Raw genomic sequence first — 21,089 nt, 5'->3', positions numbered from 1 at the left:
TCCGCTAAATTTTATCTCTTTATTTTTTACTCTTAATTTTTCCACTTTTTATTTGTTAGTTTTACAAAAATGAGGGGTAATGGAGAAGAATTTTGCCTTCTTTTTTTTGTTGAAAAATTGTATTTGCTTATTTTTGAAAGTGATCCTTCTGAATATACATGCATACGTACAAGTATATGTAAATGTAAGTATATTTATGTACATATTTTACATATTTTTTTAACGGAAGCAACGTTCGTTCCAACGACCCAAGGAACCGTTTCCCAAGCTGCCCATTTATTTAAAGTTGTACATATTAAAAATAAAAAATTTGAAAAAGGGTATTACTTACTACTGCTTAAATTTATTAAATATTTAATTCATGAAAAACGGGAAAAATAAAGTCCCACGAAAAAAAAGATTACCACGAAAAAAGAGAACCACGAAAACAAAAGAAAGAAAAACATATCTCCTACTCCTGTGATAATAAAATTTATTTTCTTTCATATCCAAAAGGACAAACTAGTATACACTACTTCACATGTTTGTGCTCGTATAAAATTATGCGAGTCTGTGTGATATAAAGTAGAATGTCCTATGATTATTTTTTTTTATAAACTTGTAAAGCTTCCGAGTGTGAACAAAACAAACATTTTGCTCAGTGAGTTGACCAAGTAATATTCCGCATTTTTACTTTTCTATGTAAACGTGTTTGTTCTTATTTACATGTATATATATAATATAATACATAATGTGCAAAGGCAAAAAAAAAAAAAAAAAAAAAAAAAAGTAAAAAATTTAAAAGTATAGATCCCATTTTTGCTAAAAATTCTTTTTTTTTAATTTCTCTTTTTTTTTTTTTTCCGACATATGTAAGCATTTTCAAGATTAATTTAAATTTTGCATAAAATTCTCTTTTGAATAAAAAAATTTATGGCAAGAATGATACAATATATGTTTCTTTTAATTGAGCATATTTTCATTTCATTCGTATTCCTCTTATATAATTTTTTTTTTTAGCTAAAATTTATGAACAGTTCATACAAAAATAAAAAAAAAAAAAAAGGCAAAAAACTGTACAATCATTTTTACCTTACTAATATAAATTTATGATTCGTGGGGCATAAATTATTCTCATTTATGGCTTTTAGAAAGAATGTCTGAATTTTTTTTTTTTCGCAAAAAATTATGAACAGTTCACGTAAAATAAAATAAATACATATATATATTTGTATATGTACGTGCGTAGGTATATAAATATCACCTGTATTGTGGCAGATTTTCTTTTTGTTGCTACTACAGTAAAAGCCCATTTTTGAACGAAATATACATTAACCGTATACTTCATATCCGCATTTCTATTATTTTGAGGTACTTTGAAAAATTCAGATTAAAATTATTGTTGAACACTGTATACTGTTTGCGGATAAAAGGAAAACCTGTGCGCAGTGAAGTTAAGCGTATTTGTGCCATTCATACGTACGGATAAGTATGCATATATACGCATGTGTATGTGCATGTGTATGGTCATGTGTATGTATATATGTGTATGTGTATATATGCATGTGTATGTGTATATATATATATATACGTTTATGAATAAATTCCCTTCTGGACTGGAGCTACCTTTACTTTGTCATATATCATGAGGATAACTTCTCATTTTGTTTGGTTAAATTAGTAACAATGTAACTGCAGATTAGGTTAAAAGTTCCGCCAGAATTATAAACACATGACTAAAATATAGTTGCACAGAAAATAAGAAACTAAAAGAGATTGCAAAAGAGTTGTATGTACGACTTTTATGTATAGAACGGAATAGCTACCTCTAAAATATACAGCAACTACACATATAATAAAATTAAACTGGTAAAATATAAAAAAAGAAGAAAAAGAAAAAAAGATAGATCAAAAAAAGATAGATCAAAAAAAGATAGAACAAAAAAAGATTGAACAAAAAAAGATAGATCAAAAAAAGATAGAACAAAAAAAGATAGAACAAAAAATGAAAGAACAAAAAAAAGGAAAAACAAAAAATGAAAGAATATAAACAAGGAAAAACAATATGCACTTTCAAAGCACGAATCTTGCGAAACAAAACAACTTTTATTTACATTTTTGCAAAAACTGAAAATTCACATACTTCTTGCTTTTACTTTCTCACATAACAATATAATTATAGTGAAAACATTTCGACTAGTTCTGAATAGTTAAGCAAGAATTTTTGTTTATTCATTAGGGAACAAATTCTGTCTTTTTCGCTTTTTTTTTCTAAAAAAAAAAAGCAGCAAACCTTACATGTCCGCATTGACTGCTTAAAGCACCTTAAAATGTAATATCCATGATTTTATTTTCTGTAATTTCACTTGTTCTTTATTGCATAAATATGCAGCACTGAAAGTACATGTGTGTATATGCGTGTATATACGGATATACGTTGTATGCGTGAGTATGTATACATGTACATAAGCGTGCGTATAAAATTACCCATACAATTACAGTGTCTTCTTCTCATTCTACATCGTTCGCATACATTTTTTCTTTTCTTTTACAAAAAAGGAAGAGAAAATTTTTTAATTGTCTCTAGGTAAATTTCCTACTCGTTTAGTGGCAAAAAGGAAAGATTTACGAAAGTCCACGTATTATTTTGATGTACTTTTAATGCATTTTTCTTAATAAAACAAAAAAAGAAAATACACATAGAAATGTGAAAACCTGAAAGAATAAAAAAATTAGTACCACTTCTGCATCACGCACATTCATTTACCGTAAAATATTTTATTTTATTTTTACTTTTTCTTCATTTATTTTTATCGAATTTATGTACTTTCCAATTTTCTATATACGCGTTTTATTCGCTCTGTGTTGAATTGTAAATGATGAACACAAAAAAATAGGTTTTTTGTTTTTAGTTTTTCCTCACGTTTTTTGTTTGTTTGTATACCACTTTGCGCAACTGTTTGCCAGAATATATACTCGAATGTTTGTTTTTAAATTATATGTTATATGGTTATATATATATATATATATATTTTTTTTTTTTTTTTTTTTTCTAGCCAAACTAGCCATTGGGGGGCAGGTCAGAATATTTAAGTTTATATTTTATCATTTTCAGATTAATGCGCATTCAGCTTGTCACTATTTGGTGTTCACCATATGTTCTTTAGCACTTTATTTTTAGCCATAAACATTTAATATATAACTTTGGACATTTCGTATTAATTTAGAAAAAAAAAAAAAAAAAAAAGGTACAAATTAAAACGTAGCAGAATATGCGAAATCGAAATGCTTTTTACATATTTAAAACCTATATGTTATTGCCTCTCGCTATAACAGCAGTGTGTGTTAGTAGTCTATGTATATGCACACCCTCGTGCCCATGTATATCCATATAGACACATACATACTTATGAATGTACATATGAATGTACATATGAATGTGTATATATATATTTATATGCTTACTGCTTGTCTTCCATATTATATTTCCGTACTTCCATTTCTTAATTAAGATTTTTTTGTTTTTTTTTCCACATCAAATATATTTTTGTTTTGTTTAAACTTTTATTTACTGTGGACTTATACCACACCCTGGTATTACTGATGACTCACTTGTCTTTATTTTTTTTGTACGTATATATAAATGCAGACAAACTCCAAGGGTTAGGAGAAAACGTGTTATAAATTGTTGTTACGAGTGTGCACGCGCGAATATTAAATACATACACGTACAAGTAAGTGCACATTTACATATAAACGCCCACTTACCCCACCACGCACACATATATATATATGCGCTGCATAATAGGGGAAGCTGACTTGTACAGGCAAAACTTCTCCCATTTTAACTAAAAATAAATACACCCACAATACACACACACACACACACATGTTTAGACGCTCCTGGGTAACAAAAGATGTTTAAAAAAATTCACCTCAGCTTGAAGAAAAAAGAAAAGAAGGACATGCATTTACACAAATTAAAAAAGATATATTCTCAATTAAAAGTTATCCGATATTTTATGTATATACATAATGATGAAATTAAATATATTTTTATTAAGTTGTTATACAAGAAACTTTTTCACTCGAAAACCATTTCTGCTATTATAATAGATGACCTGACCTTGTTCATAAAAAAATGTAGGGACAAAGTTGTAATTGATGGAAATACAATAAGTGAAAAATCTGTTTTAAAAAATTCTCAATGTGATGAAGTATTTAGTATTTTAAATATAAAGACTCAATTAAATAATCATTTAACGTTTTTAATTAAAAAAATTAGAAATTCTTCTTTGGAAAAAGAGGGAAGTTATAAGAAAGATTATGTCTTGAAAAACTATGATACGAAGAGAAACAGACATATTTTGTTAGGTGTAATTAAATGGTTGTTATATAGCTATCGAAAGAGGGAAAGGTCAAAAGTGAAAAGGGATATCAGAGTAACTGAAGAGGAAGATCGAATAAGCGGAAGGCGGCTCATCTGGATGAGTAACAAAAACGACGGTTTTTCTCCGTCATATGGGCATAAAATAAGTGGTAGGAAAAAAATGAGTAAAAATTACCTGAATGGATACAGGATAAATAACAAAATAGGAAATACAAAAATTTTAATGGGAGCGGTAAAAAGTAATTTAAAGGTAAACAAAAAATGTTCAAGAGAAAGGAGTACTACATGTTTAAGAAATAGTAACAAGGATTGCTATTTTTCTATGGAGAAAAAGAATATAACAGCATGCTATCCGTACCTCTCAAAATGTACGGATCATGATGTTTTTTCTGGTAATTTATACCAACATGCTCTTTACCCTGTTAAGGTAAAAAAGGAGTTGAAAAAAGCGAACATCTCCGAGTTTTATACAAACAGTATTAATTTAAAATCTGACAAGTGCTACATTCCAAATGATAATAATTTTTCGAGTAATTCTTTTTTTAAAATTTTACTTTCATGCAATGGTAATGGTTATCTCTTAAATAATAAAAAAAAGCAAAATAATGTGGTTGTCAATGGAGAGAGAAAACACTTCATATATGGTAAGAACTACCTTGACAGAAAAATTAGTACCACAATGAACATAACAAGTAATAAAAAATTTTTTAAAAAAATATTTATAAAAAGCCTAGAATGTACAAGTCATCCATATATATATAACTTGAACTGTCGCACTTGCCACTTTATATGTTCAATCAACAAAACTTACAGTATTATCAAACGTATAAAATGTATAGAGCCATGTTGCAATATTGGCTGTAAAAAGATTTTCAAAGAGTGGGTTAGCAATTCTTTTATTTTAAATTCAGGTAAGGGGAAAAATTGGCATATTCATCCGAGGAGGTACAAGAAAGAGTTGGATAAAAACGGTAAAAAGGGAGGAACAGAAAAAATGAAGGATCATACTGAAGGAAGAAAAATCGATAGAAGTGAATTCCCCGCTGACTGGGCGGATGAAAGAAGCGAAAATAGGGAAGAATACATGGCAGAATATACAAGAAAATATACGATAAAAAAGACGTGTAAAAAGATGAGAAAAAATACTGGAGAATGTGAAAAAGTTCATATAAGCCCACACACCAGCAACAGCAATGATAAGAAGAAAATAAATTGTACGTTGAAGAAAAATGAAAACAATAAGAGGAGCTCAAAGAATGAACACGAAACAGTGGAAGCATATTTAATAAATTTTTGCAGAATTAATAGTAACGACAGCTTAATAGAAGTAAATCAAAGGATAAACGGAAGGGAAATCGACAGAACGAACGAAAGGGAAGTCGACAGAACGAATGAAAGGGAAGTCGACAGAATGAACGAAAGGGCAAACGAATGGACGAACGAAAGGGCAAACGAATGGACGAACGAAAGGGAAGTCGACAGAGCGAATGAAAGGGCAAACGCATGGACGAATGCATATAATGAAGAACTGAGTTATAGCGAATTGGATGTATACATGGGAGAGTACAGAGAAGGTCTAGGGGGGTCCTCTATGATGGATGATATCTCAGATATGCAACCAATACATTTAGCAACAAAAGAAGGTAACATTGAGTTAGTAAAAACATTTATAAAGTCAGGCACATATATAAATAGTAAAACAAGAATAAGAAAATTTACACCATTACATTTATCAGCCTCGAAAGGTGATATCGATTCAGTTAAATTTTTAGTTAGTAATAATGCTGATATAAATGCATTGTCATCTGATAATGAAACTCCCCTATGGTGTGCGTCTATATCAAATCATTTAGAAGTTTGCAAATATTTTCTAGAGAATGGTGCATTAGTTAATTTAAATTTAGGTAAAAAATATGACTCCCCTTTACATGCTGCATGTATGATGGGTAACTTTGATATTGTAAAATTGTTAACTGAAAAAGGAGCAGATATTACATGCTTGGATTTAAATTTATTGGAACCACTTCATTATGCTTCCTTTGAAGGGCATAAAGGTATTGTGAAATATTTAATTTATAAACAAATTGAACAATCATTGAGTAAAAAAATGGAAGAAATTGTTAGCATTATGAAAAAATATAATGTATACATCAAAAATTTAGAAATGCATTATTATTTGAAATATAAATCTATTTTTAAAAAAAGAATAACAAGTAAAGCATTATGTTGTGCAATAACTTCGGGAAATTATAAAATTGTTGATGTTATTTTAAAAAAAGGAGCTGACCCAAATTATTTTGATGCACGCTTGCAACTATTTCCAATTCATGCTGCATCCATAACTGGCAATATCAGAATATTTAAAAGTTTAATACAAAGAGGAGCAAATGTGTTTATGAGAACTACCTGTGATAACTTACCCATAGATCTTACAGAAGATAACGAAATTAGACAATTTACTTTGCAATACTCAAGAAAAATTAATTTAAGAAATGCCTGGATTTTAAGGATAAAAACAAAAACTCACATTTTTTCACTTTTGACGTATGACTCCTTTTACCATCTTTGCACTTTCTTTTAAAAAGCGAAGATACGCCCATCCATCCTCACAAATATAAGCGGACGTGTGCACACACATGTAAGCAAAATTGTATTTGAAAATGCATTTGCATGAGCTGATGAACACATTATTATGAACATTCATACTTATTGTGCAAAAAATGATAAAACATTATGAACAGGTCATAAAATGTTGACAATAACGCAAAAAGGTACATACATTTTTAATTTAATTGTAGCTGCTCGTACATTTTTAATGGAGAATGGAGTACTTTTTAACCATTATTATTGAATTTTAAGCCTTTTATTTTGTTCAAGTATTTTCGTTTTTTACTATTTATTTAGCGTGTTTTACGTATTTAAGGTATGTAAGGTATATAGTTTATATAGTGCATATAATGTGTATAGTACACTTTTTTTTTTTTTTTTTTTTTTTTTTAAATAAAAAAATCTAGCTGTTTTTGTTTCCCTTGGTGAGTTTCAATATATATATATTTTAAATACGTGTAGGCAACGTTTTTTTTTTTAGTGTGCTAATTTATTTTTATCTTGTTAATTTGTTTATGCTATTCAACTATTTATGGTTCTATTTGCCGATAATTTTCTCAGTGTTACCACTTTATTTATTTGTGTCTTTGTTTATTATTTTTGTTTTTGTTTATTATTTTTGTTTTTGTTTATTATTTTTGTTTTTGTTTTTGTTTTTGTTTTAAGTTTTTTCGTTTGCGCTTTTTGCTATGCACGTTTAGCTTTTTTCCGTGTACCTTTCACATGTGACCTTTTATCTTTTTTTTTTTGCTTCTTTTTCACTACTGGCCTAATTACAATTTTTTATGTAAAATTGGAAAAAAGCAAAATTCTTAACTGTTCAGGGTGTTTTTGTCCTTAAAATATTTTTAAAAAAATTGATACTTAAGTTTAAATATAATAATAAAACATATGAGAATAATATTTTGTGTGCCTGCGTTTTTTGTAAAAGTAGCGATTGTGAGTAGAAGTGATTTATATAAAAAATTTGGCTGTAGTGAAATTACCCCCCTTGATGGTGCAAAAAAAAAAAAAAAAAAAAATGCTTAAAATGTATCCACATTACATTATATATATGAGTATTACGAGCGGTATCTAATTTATTATTCAGATTATCTGGTTGGGTGATATATGGCATAATTTCTCTATGATATATGGCATAATTTGCTTTTTGACATATGACATAACTTCTTTTCTGCACATAACGTATATATAGAAAGGTGTAAATATGAAAATTATAAAACAATATGACCATTTCTGTAAGATACTTAAAGTTATCAAAACGTGTTACACATGGATAAGCTGCGTACTAATATGTTTTGATCTTAAGAACGTGAGATTTTAAAGGTCAATTAAAATAAGGCATTCTTTGTTTTATATGCACACACATATATATACATGATGCACATATATATATGTATGTATACTTGGGCGTCTGCTTATTTCTTCGATATAAACTTAAAAGGGTAAAATTAAAAAACAGTAAATAATTTCGTTAAAATGTAACTCTAATTTGTAAATAAAAGTACGAATGGACAGTTCCTATTTAACGCAATTTTGTTTTTTTCAATTTTGTTTTGTTTTTTTCAGTTTTGTTTTGTTTTTTTCAATTTTGTTTTGTTTTTTTCAGTTTTGTTTTGTTTTTTTCAATTTTGTTTTGTTTTTTTCAGTTTTGTTTTGTTTTTTTCAATTTTGTTTTATTTTTTTCTGTTTATGTGTTTTTCATTCTTTTTTTCTTTTTTTTTTATCAAAATCGGGTAATTTTTGAAGCACAATTTTTTCTTACAAAATTTATGAAAACAAACCCAAAATGAGCAACTGAAAAAAAATTAAGAACATTACAGGCAATTTTAATTTTGTGAGAATAAAATAAATGGAGTTTTCTATTTTATAAAATTCTAAATAAAATAAAAAAAGAAACATCGCAAAAGTAAAACTACGAACATAAACATATATCACGAAAGTTATATATGTATTTATGTATATATTCCACATGAATACGTTCTGCGTATAAAAATTGCTCTTATATGTGTATAATTCCACGTACAGTTATACATAATTTGAATGTATGAATTTGTCATAATTTAATGTATTTTCAGTGAATAAATGTCAGAAGTTTATAGTATTGAGCCTAAAACATACGGTAAGGTAATTATATGTACAAGTTTAGGTGAGTTAGAAGTTTTACTTTTTAGTAATGAATGCCCAATAGCTTGTCAGAATTTTATTCAGCTATGTTTAAATAATTATTATAATAAAAATAAATTTTTTCGAGTTATCCCAAAATTCTTGATTCAGACAGGGGACCACACAAATACGGGGTTGCGTACGGGAAAAAAATAAATAAATAAAATTAATAAAGCGATGACGTGAGTACGTTATGTATATGTAGATACACAAAAGTGTACGTAAAAAAAATATATATATATATATATATATATATGCGCAACAATGGAGGGGCATGTGTAGTAACGACGTAGACTTGTTCCCCCCACCCCCTGTCCTTCTATTTTGTATCGTAAAATGCTCATACTTCCTACGTGTTCACTTTTTAGACAACGAATACGCATTTAATGAACCTTTTAAAAATGAATATAACAGTAGATTAAAATTTTTATATACGGGTTGTTTATCATTTGCAAATTTAAATATAGACAAACCATCGAATGGAAGTCAGTTTTTCATTACACTAGATAAAGCAGATTACTTAAATAATAAAAGCACGTTATTTGGAAAAATTGCAAAACATAGCATTTATAATTTATTAAAATTTAATAATATAAAAACAAATAAAAATGATGAACCGATAGAAGATGTGCCATATATTGAATATGTAAAAATTATTGAAAACCCTTTTCACCATTTAGTGCCTTATGTTAATTATGATAATAATTCAAAATACGAAAAGGAAAATTTTAAACATGAAACATTAAAAAAAAAGGAGCAAAAAGAACTGAAAAGTAATTTGCTTTCATTCGCATATAGTGACAACGAGTGCGTTGAAGGGGACGCCAGTGAAGGGGACGCCAGTGAAGAGGACGCCAGTGAAGGGGACGCCAGTGAAGGGGACGCCAATGAAGAGGTCGTTGTTGAAGGGGAGGCACATAAGGAGGAAGCAGGTGAAGGGGACGCCAGTGAAGAGGACGCCAGTGAAGGGGACGCCAATGAAGAGGTCGTTGTTGAAGGGGAGGCAGGTGAAGAGAATTCTGTTGAATGTGAGAAAGGTAGCACCACTAGTAACAAATTACGAAAAGATGAAGTTTACATTTTCAAAAATAAGAAAGCGCATTACAATAGCAGCGATAACAACAATTTTGATGAGGCAAATACAAGAATGAAGGAGGAAAAAAAGGATAAAGACAATTCATCATCAATGATCAATAAGAAGGATAACAACTTGAATTTAGAAAAAATTAATATTTTAAAAAAGAGAACAAATGATATAGTAAAATCGAACACTAAGAAAAGTAAAAATGCTTTAATCGTTAAGGATCTAACCGATTTAGTAATACAGATACTGCACGCATAAACGGGTTTAAGATCCCCAAGAAAATAAAATTTCTGTTATTTTGCTTTATTGTGTTTGTTTTTATTGCTTTAACTTGTTTAATTATACGCCGGTTCGTTGTGCCCGATTTTGTCGTATTTTGTCCTTTTCATTCCACGTCGTTCTTTTTTATATTTTTTTTCATTTTTCAGGACGAAGAGTATTTAAAGAAGATGAAAAAGTATAACAAGATGTCCAAAAGGGAGAGGGAAAAACAGGTTATTAACACACACACACACACACGCACACGCACACGTACATGCATGTTAAGCGTTATTTCCTAACCTCAATAATGTAAATGTAAACGTTTGTTTGTTTGCTTCTTTTTTTTTTTTTTTTTAATTTACGCCTTTTTTAGTCGCTGAAAAAGTTGGAGGAGTTTGATAATCGTCTGAAGGACCTTTTTTCAACGGGTACATTTATCTCCAAATTATTTGTTCATGCTAGCAGTAGGATCCACCTGTGGACTTAGTGCACGCTACATCATCATTACATCATCATATGCAGCGTATTATACGTTATACTTTACACAATGCGTGTTAATAAACATGGTGTGAACACAATTAAGTAAACCCTTTTACAAAATTAATTCTTTAATCAGAAAAAAGCGACGGAGTTATGAAGCACGACTGGTTAAACAGGACGGGTCTGAAGTTTCGCATTGACTCATCCAGTGTAAATTTTGATTTTTGATTTTTATTTATATTTTTTAATTATATTTTATATTTTTATTTTTTATTTTTATTTTTTATTTATATTTATTATTTATACTTATTATTTATATTTTTTATTTATATTTTTTATTTATATTTTTTATTTATATTTTTTATTTATATTTTTTATTTATATTTTTTATTTATATTTATATTTTTTATTTATATTTATATTTTTTATTTATATTTATATTTTTTATTTATATTTATATTTTTTATTTTTTTCCTCTATTAAAATATTGATAATTATTAATAGTAATGCATGTGAGTGAATGCCTTTCCAATAGCGTATCTTTCTTAATATAAATTTATCCATTCATTTGTATATTCTTTTGTTTATTTATGTATAATTTTATATTATGTATAAATTTATTGTTAATATATTATTTACTGCTTATTTTTTATAGGCTTATGAGCATGAAGACATTAAAAAAAATGTACGGTTTTTATAAATCAACGTTACTAAACATTGGCATTTAGATCTACCTACTAGTACATGCGTTTAGGCAATTGCCGGCCGACGCATACATATATACATACATACATATATACATACATACATACATATATACATACATATATACATATATACATATATACATATATACATATATACATATATACATATATACATACATATATACATATATACATATATACATACATATATACACATATATGCAGATACCTATGCACATGTATTTATTTTAGAACTCCCGTACCTTTGTAAGTATTATATGCCTTTTTCATTTTAGGTAATCGATACAATGGACAATGAAAGAAAAAATTTGTATGATTCCAAATTTAACATGGGGGTAAAACATTCATTTATATGTACATATACATGTGCATATACGCATATACGCTTATATACATATACACATATATACATATACACATATATACATATACACATATATACATATACACATATATACATATACACATATATACATATACAAATATATACATATACACATATATACATATACACATATATACATATACACATATACGCATATATAAATATACGCATATATAAATATACACATATATACATATACGCATATACGCATATATAAATATACACATATACGCATATATGCATGTACACATTTACGTATATATACGTATACCCATTTTATATAAACCTAACTGGAGTAAATAATTGTACAATAAAAAATAAAAAAGTGCAGAAGAAAACAGTGAATTATTGCACTACTGCAGAGTGTTCCTTCCTCTTATTTAGGTTTTATAATTTTTGTTTTTCCTTTTTTTTTTTTTTTATCCATATTAAAGAAATATATAAAACAAAAGGGAGAAAAAAAGGAGAATGATAAGTAGCGATTTGACTTGATAAGAAGAATAAAATTGTATTATCCGTACGCACATATATACGTACACATGTATACATAAGTGTATATATATATATATATATATATATATATATATATATACGCAGTATACATAAATACATGTTTATGTATGTATTTATTTGTACACATATGTGTTATGTTTATATATGTTATATATATATATATTTTTTTTTTTTTTTTTTTTTTTTAATTTTAACGTATTTTTTTAATTTTTTAATCCTCTCTTTTCTTCCTTTTTTTAAACTCAAATAAATTATAACTCATATATATCACGTAAAAAAAAAAAAAATAAAAATGAAATAGCGCTTTTAAATATGTATTTTATTTTAAAGTAAAAAAAAATGGTCTTTCCTTTTTTTGCTTCTTCGCATTTGTTCGTTTTATCCTTTTTCTCATTTTTTCTTCTTCCGTTTTGCTTTTTTTTGTTTTTTATACTTTTTACAAAAATATGCGTACTTTGTAATATGCTTTATTAAAAAATAAAAAATTTACCACCTTGTGCAACTTAAACAGTTCAACGCTTCGACAGAATTGTTCTAAATGAAATAAAAAAAATAAAATAAAATTTTGATATATTTTGTTTTATTTTGTTTTATTCTGTTTTATTCTGTTTTATTTTGTTTTATTTTGTTTTATTTTGTTTTATTTTGTTTTATTTTGTTTTATTTTGTTTTATTTTGTTTTATTTTGTTTTATTTTGTTTTATTTTATTTTATTTTATTTTGTTTTATTCTGTTTTATTCTGTTTTGCTTTTTTTTTGCTTTATTCCTTTCTGCTTTATTATTTGCTCGAATAACAAATGCTTAAGGCCCAAGTTAGCGTTTTAAAAAATATATAACGCAGAAGCGGTTTTTCTGTTCAATGTGATTGAATCATAGTTCATCTTTTGGGTGAAGCGAAAGTAATATATATGTGCATATGAACACTTGTATACACACACACACATATTTATATATATTTATTTATTTATGTGTACGCACATAGCCACGTTTTCCCTTTTTTCCATTTTTCCTTTTCCTTTAACAGAAAGAAAAAATGGCAAATTATAGTGTCAATGACACTGTTATGATATATGGTCATAAAGCAACTATTGTGGGCATAAAAAATATTATAAATGAAAAATCGAAAGAAGAAACGAGTACAATATATGCAGCAAAATATGCTAATAAAGTAGGCTACACAGGTGGAATATACAGGAAAGAGAAAATATATACACCAGAGGATGGCAGCTTAGTAATATTTTGCTCTTTTAATTCTATAAGACCTTACAGCGGTAATTCATGCTTCCTTTTGCTTTTTAATTAACGGATATTACCGTCATGCATGCTTAACGAAATATGCTTCATGACATGTACATTGTTGCTTTTCTAGTACCACACAAAAATGCATAAAGATTAGTTCTGTTCATCTTAATGAATTTCTTTTTCTCCTTTTTCTCGTTTTTCTTTTTTTTCTCGTTTTTCTTTTTTTTCTCGTTTTTCTCGTTTTTCTTTTTTTTCTCGTTTTTCTCATTTTTCTCGTTTTTCTCATTTTTCTCATTTTTCTCGTTTTTCTCATTTTTCTCATTTTTCTCGTTTTTCTCATTTTTTTTTTTTTTTTTTTTTAGTAGTATTCATTTCATTTTATTATTTTACATGACATGTTCATAATTTTTTTTTTCCCCCAATTTTTTTCCTCATTTTTCTTCTCATGTTTTTCCTTATTTTATTTCATTTATATATATATATATATATATATATATATATATATTTTTTTATTTTTTTTTTCCCTCCTGTTCGTTCCTCAAACTCTGTAGAAGAAGAGAGTGCATGTATTTTGATACAAAAAACATTCCGAGGATATCAGTGCAGGAAGGATTTCCACTCCTTCGTCTGTTGCATCGTATGGAGGAAATTCGAACACTTGCATGAAAACATAACCCTGAAAAACCATGAGTATGTACATAAAAAGTATTTATCCATAAGGGGAACATAAAGAAAAGAAGAAAAATAACTCCAAAAGTTTGGGAAATATACTCCATCTTCTTAGTGAACATATATTTATGTGCACATAATACAAACGACCAAAAATAATCTTTTCATTTCTTTCATAGCGGAATTTACAAACCATTAATGAAAACAATAAATGAGGACATAAAAAATGGGAAAATACAATTTACAACAAATTGTCTATCAAGTAATTCCAATCAATTTTCTCGAGTCTCCACAACGTCTTATGAAGTAATTCCACACATACTATTTCAAAAAATTGCCATCTTAAAATATAGAACATATTTATTTCTTGCTTGTTCATGCAAAATCATATTTAAAATACAACTGTTTTTCCTTTGGAAGGGGAAGAAAAATTTATTATTTTATGTATTTAATTGTTTTTTTATGCGCGCATATGTGTGTATATACGTATGTATATATATGTGTATGTATGCGAGTATGCATGTGTGTGTGTATGCGAGTATGCATGTGTGTGTGTATGCGAGTATGCATGTGTGTGTGTATGCGAGTATGCATGTGTGTATGTATGCGAGTATGCATGTGTGTATGCATGCGAGTATGCATGTGTGTGTATTTATTTGTGCACATATATATGCATACTTATGTACACATGCACATGTGCATGCTCGTTGCCTTTTTTTCAAGTCCTCCCAGTGTGATGAGAACGTCCCCAAACTGAAAGACAAAATTGACAAAAATTTTGCTATGAAAATTTTCCACTTTTTCTTAACCACAAAAAATGTAAGAAGCGCAACAAAAAAGTAGAAAAAAAAAAATAAACGAAAAAATAAAAAAAATAAAATATGCATATATATACTCTCGTATACATACATATGTATCTTGTCGTGTTGTGTGTTTCTTCGAAGTTTGAAGGGGACGTGCGTGCCCCTTTTTATGCATTTTATTGTTACAACAATTTTCCCCTCTAATGGTGCATTTCTATGTTTGTTTAATTATGTATTTCTATTATTCTTATTATTACTATTCTTATTATTACTATTTTTATTATTTTTATTATTCTTACTATTCTCATTATTGTTGCTATTTCATTATTGCTGCTATTTCATTATTGCTGCTATTTCATTATTGCTGCTATTTCATTATTGCTGCTATTTCATTATTTAACTTCTTTAGTATGTCCTTCCAAATAGTATGGTGTGTAAGATTTTAAGGAAAACCAAAAAAATGCTTGACGAGAATATAAAGAGTTCAGTTATACACATAGACATGAACACGAAGTCTAAGGACACAAAACTGATTGTAAGATTATAAAAACAAAAGAAAGGAAAGGAAGCGATATGAAAGAATATCTAAAGGAGAGAACGCTAAATTGTTGTGTAACATATTGCACATCCCTTTTTTTGTTTTCCATATGTACATCTCCACTGTTATGCCATGCACTTATGTAATTGCGAACGTTTATTTTTTATTTAATCTTTATTTGTTTTTTATTTATTCTTTATTCGTTTCTATTATTTTATTTAATTTTTTCCATTTTTGAAGATTTTGGGAGATGTCCACGGACAGTTGAACGACGTCCTTTGGTTGTTCAATAGATTTGGTGTACCATCAGCAAATAATATGTTAGCTAGCCAAAAAAAAAAAAATAAATAAATAAAAATAAAATAAGCAAAAAAATAAGTACGTAAAAAAATAAGTACGTAAAAAAAATAAGTACGTAAAAAAAATAAGTACGTAAAAAAATAAGTACGTAAAAAAATAAGTACGTAAAAAAATAAGTACGTAAAAAAATAAGTATGTAAAAAAATAAGTACGTAAAAAAATAAGTACGTAAAAAAATACAAAACAAAATAATGTCCACTTGATTATTTAAATACATCCCCTTTTATTTCATACTTCTTACACGCAGATACGTGTTTAATGGTGATATAGCTGACAGGGGGGAAAACGCTACCGAAATATTTTTGCTTTTGTTTATTTTTAAATTATGTGGTTATGACAGTGTTATAATTAACAGAGGGAACCACGAGTGTTCGTATATGAACGAAGTCTATGGGTTTTATAACGAAGGTATTACTGACTCCAATTATATTTACCTGTCTATTCTATATTACTTATTTGTGCACGTTAGTTTGTGGTGATAAGCGAGCTAGAGGAGGGAATAACTAAAAAGTTTGCAGTGTTGATTTATGCTGATATGTATATATATATATATATATATATATACTTATCAACAAATGCGTGCGCATTTATGTGGAAATGTTTTATATCTCGCATATAATTTTTCAGTACTCTCTAAGTATGACAACACAGTATTTGATTTGTTCCAGGAAGTATTCGAATTGTTAGGGCTGGCAGTGAACATTCAAAGTAAAGCATCTTGCATTCTTTTATTTATGTATTCATATAAAGAGCATTTTTGGACCTACGTTCGTTTATCAGTACGTTCATGTAAAAATTTTTTTTTTTTTCCCCTTTTTTATGCTGTTTTTTTCCTTTTTTTTTTTTGTTATTGTCCCATTTCGCTATCGCCCAATTTCTCCAATCACCTTCCTACTCTGTGCAGATCAAATATTCATAGTGCATGGAGGTCTAAGCAGATATCAAGATATAACAGTAAAAGAAATAGATGATCTGGACAGACGAAAACATGAAATTCTCCACCCGGAAAAATATGAAGATACCATAATTTTTGACCTATTATGGTCTGATCCTCAAAAAAAAAATGGAATTGGAGAGAATGCTAGAGGAAATAATTGTATTACTTTCGGACCTGACATAACAGAATTATTTTTAAAAAAAAATAATTTTGATATTTTAATTAGATCTCATCAAGTACCTAAAATGTTAAAAGGTATTGAAAGTCATCATGATGGGAAATGTATTACTTTGTTTTCTGCTTCTAATTATTGTAACAAAATAAAAAATTTAGGTGCTGCAATTATCTTTAATCAAGATTTAACTTTTGAAGTTCAAGAATACATGTCCCCTTCCCTTGACATTATTCGAGAAACGTTTGAACAAAACCAAAAGTTGAGAGAAAAAGTTTTGCATTCTTCTAAAATACTGGAGCTCGAAAAAAACGTAAAATTTAGCCTACCCTAGCTTGTTTCATACTCGCATGCATAAGTGGATACACAAATAGATAAACATATAGATACAACTTTATGCGTGTGTGTTTATATGCGTGTGTGTGTATGTATGCGTGTGTGTGTATGTATGCGTGTGTGTGTATGTGTGTGTGTGTATATGTGTGTGTGTGTATTACGTGCACACTGATGTACAAAATGTTTGAGTTCTTTGAACACTGATATCTGCATATAGTTTTTCGCATGTATGTTGTTAAAGCATATATGTGTATGGTTATTTATGTGCATATATTTCTGTTCGTATATTTGTCGTTTTACTATATTTTTTATTTTATTTTATTTTTATGTTTTGTTTTCCTTTTTTTTTTTTGCTCTGTTTCGCAGGAGCAAAGAAAAAATAATAGATTGTCAACTGAAGGTCTCATGAATGATATTTTGAGTTGCTTGAGTACACTAATTTGTCACGAAAAAAATTCCCTATGGAATAATTTATACAAAAAGGATACAGAAAATACAGGGATCGTTCACATAAATATATGGAAGTAATTTATAAAATGAAGAAGTATACTTGTATTTTTATTTTATTTTTTTTGTTATTTTAGAGGTTTTCTTTCTATTTCATCATTTTACTTGACATAATCTTATTTTTTTTTTTTTTTTTTTTTTTTTTTTGTCCTCAAAGGGAAGAACTAGAAAAGCTGAGCAAGACGAAAAAAGTCCCATGGTTTTATTTATGTAAAAAATTAAAAATGATAGAAAATGATTATCATGTTAATTATAACAATGTCTTAAGTAGGTTTAAAATAAATTATGCACCGAGCGAAAAATTTATTAATTCTGAGTGGAAGAATGAGTGCTTTGAACATTTATATGAAGCCTTGCTTAAAGCAGACCTGAGTTTGAGGGAAACCTTAATGATCTTTGACAAAAATTTAGATGGAAAGGTATCCTTTTCGGAATTCGAGCAAGTGTTAAAAGATTTAAATATTGGTAAGAATTTTTGCGAACATAATATGCGTGTAGTTTGAAACGTTCCGTTGATGCACTGTTACGTCGTTGCGTCGTTACGTTGTTACGTCGTTACGTCGTTGCATTGTTACGTTTTGCTTTAAGAAGACTCTATCTGCTATTTATGCTGTTCTTTTTTTTTTTTTTTTTGCCCTGCTTCATAAGTATCTACGTCGGCGTACATAATTACACACACACACACACACACACACTTAAATACTCATATGATCGCTCCCCCTTACAGATCTCTCAAATGAGCAAATAAGAATTTTGGTTAGACTAATCAACAGTAATTCCCTATGCAACCAAGATAGTGTACAAGAAAATGATAAAATTGATGTAGCTGAGTTTATTGGCAAAATGAGAGTATGTTACCGTTTGTCTATAAATAAGGAATATATAAATAACGATAAGATAAATAAGCTTATTGAAACAATTGGAAAACACATATTATCTGATAGTGCAGACACAGCTAACTTTCATTACAAATTTTACGAAGAACAAGATGAAAGGGACAATTCGGAAAGAAGAAAAAGATCTAGTGTTATTAAATCAGTTGCTTTATTTCAAAAATTTAAAAATTATGACCATTACGGGAATGGTCAGAACTTTGCAACGAAAAAAAAAAAAAAAAAAAAAAATTATATTGCGAGAACTCTGGGAACAAATGCTCCTTTTATGTCCTGTTTCTTCGTATATGTGTTTATGTGCATATGTGCGTATGTGTATATATAATTTATATATATATAATATATATATATATATATTTTTTTTTTTTTTTTTGTAGGGTATTTGGATTATGATGACTTCGTTAAGGCAATTAAAAGTTTCGGCATGAGCAAGATTAGCAAGGAGGTGGAATTTGAGGTGGACGATGGGATTTTAATGGAAGTAATAAAGAGCAATTAAGTCAAGTCATAAAATGGCCAACATGCAATCATGCGTTTGTATATATGAGTGTGTGTATGCTCATTTGATCACTTATTGCAAATCCAAGAATCCGATTTTAACATTTTTATTTTACATTTTTGCATTGCAGTTTTATTGAAATTTTTTTTTTTTTTTTTTTTTTTTTTTTTTTGTAGCTAGCCAAATCCATAGACATAACAAAATCATCAAAGATTAATTTTCTGGAATTTTTGCAAGCCTTTTATGTTGTAAACAAAAGTAAATATAATTACGTGGACGAGGTAAAAATGCTCGTTTATTTTTGTCTCCATAGGGCAGTGTCTATGCTGTCTTCACACGTTCATTTACTCATTTGTATGTTTACTATTTGAACATTTGCTCATTGGTATACTTAATCATTTGTTCATTTACGTATTTGCTTATCTGCTCACCTCTCCATTAGCTCCTCGGTTTTCCCATTTATTCTTTTGTTTACTTTTTTGCTGCAGATATGGTGCCATATATGTACCGTTATTTATGAAAACAAAATTACCTTAAACAAATGCATGAAATATTTAGAAGATACAATGCAAGGGAAAATAACGAGTATACATTTTAGGTATATTCTGTTGGAGCTAAATAAAATTTTAGAGGAACAAAAACATGAAAAGTAATCTTAAATGGCAAAAAAGGAAACATATATATTATGACCTTTTTTTTTTTTTTTTTTTTTTTTTTTATTATTATTATTAATATGTTAATGTTTAAATTGTGTTGCTAATGTTTTTTGCAGTTTTTCTGAAATTTTTTCTTTTATAATGCATACATTATACCATCATTCGTATTTTTTTTCCCCACATTTATTTACTTATCTTGTCATTCCTTTGTCATTCCTTTGTCATTCCTTTGTCATTCCTTTGTCATTCTTTTGTTATTCCTTTGTCATTCTTTTGTTATTCCTTTGTTATTCCTTTGTTATTCCTTTGTTATTTTATTTTTTTATTTTTTTACGTCTTCACTTAATTTTTCGAGTTTTCTTTTTCCCATTTTTTCATTTCTTTTCTTTTGTCCACTTTTAAGGAACAAGCCCCTAACGGATGAGCAAATCGATTTATTGGCATACACAGTGGAAACAGATGAAAAAATAGACTATGTCGAATTCTTAAACTCGTTTAAACCTGTTTATTACATATGATTAAAAAGATGATGACATAAATTATTATATAATCTCATTCTCTGTAGTTTTATAAACTTCCTTTTTTTTTTTTTTTTTTTTTTTTTTCAATGTCTTTTTCCTTTTTACGTGTATCTACAAAGCAAAAACAAAGAAACAAAGCAGAATTTCGGTAGTTGCAAATTTTTTCATTTTTTTTTTTTTTTTTTTGTTTTATAACTGTAAACCTGAGAAAATTTTGAAAAGAAGATGGTCTTATTTGCTTTAAAAAAAAAAATAAATTTAGCTGTTCTGTCTTTTTATTTTCTTTTATCTTCTTTTTTCTCCCTTTTTCTCCCTTTTTCTCCCCTTTTTTTTTTTTTTTTCTTTAAGACCTCAATTTCTTT

General features: G+C 27.8%; 3 protein-coding genes across 3 annotated transcripts; all 3 read left to right on the top strand.

The window, feature by feature from the left end:
- Positions 1-3,896: 3,896 nt before the first annotated feature.
- PmUG01_13035900 (ankyrin, putative) lies at positions 3,897-6,950 on the top strand (the record flags this gene model as incomplete). Its single annotated transcript, XM_029007345.1, has 1 exon — positions 3,897-6,950. The coding sequence occupies one exon, from the start codon at positions 3,897-3,899 to the stop codon at positions 6,948-6,950; it is 3,054 nt and encodes a 1,017-aa protein (XP_028863744.1).
- Positions 6,951-9,061: 2,111 nt separating this feature from the next.
- PmUG01_13035800 (cyclophilin, putative) lies at positions 9,062-12,559 on the top strand (the record flags this gene model as incomplete). Its single annotated transcript, XM_029007344.1, has 8 exons — positions 9,062-9,281; positions 9,511-10,460; positions 10,655-10,720; positions 10,861-10,915; positions 11,104-11,177; positions 11,623-11,652; positions 11,971-12,030; positions 12,515-12,559. 8 exons carry the CDS (start codon positions 9,062-9,064, stop codon positions 12,557-12,559), a joined length of 1,500 nt encoding a protein of 499 aa, XP_028863743.1.
- Positions 12,560-13,627: 1,068 nt separating this feature from the next.
- PmUG01_13035700 (serine/threonine protein phosphatase 7, putative) lies at positions 13,628-20,724 on the top strand (the record flags this gene model as incomplete). Its single annotated transcript, XM_029007342.1, has 16 exons — positions 13,628-13,865; positions 14,388-14,526; positions 14,685-14,811; positions 15,229-15,344; positions 15,735-15,843; positions 16,087-16,166; positions 16,454-16,614; positions 16,834-16,914; positions 17,111-17,628; positions 18,018-18,175; positions 18,316-18,623; positions 18,886-19,242; positions 19,429-19,532; positions 19,727-19,831; positions 20,039-20,199; positions 20,610-20,724. The coding sequence occupies 16 exons, from the start codon at positions 13,628-13,630 to the stop codon at positions 20,722-20,724; spliced, it is 2,877 nt and encodes a 958-aa protein (XP_028863742.1).
- Positions 20,725-21,089: the final 365 nt, after the last annotated feature.

Source organism: Plasmodium malariae (genome assembly GCF_900090045.1).
Source record: "Plasmodium malariae genome assembly, chromosome: 13".
Lineage (NCBI taxonomy): Eukaryota > Apicomplexa > Aconoidasida > Haemosporida > Plasmodiidae > Plasmodium > Plasmodium malariae.
Note: the sequence above shows the minus strand (reverse complement) of the source record. Positions and strands in the feature narration are given on the sequence as shown.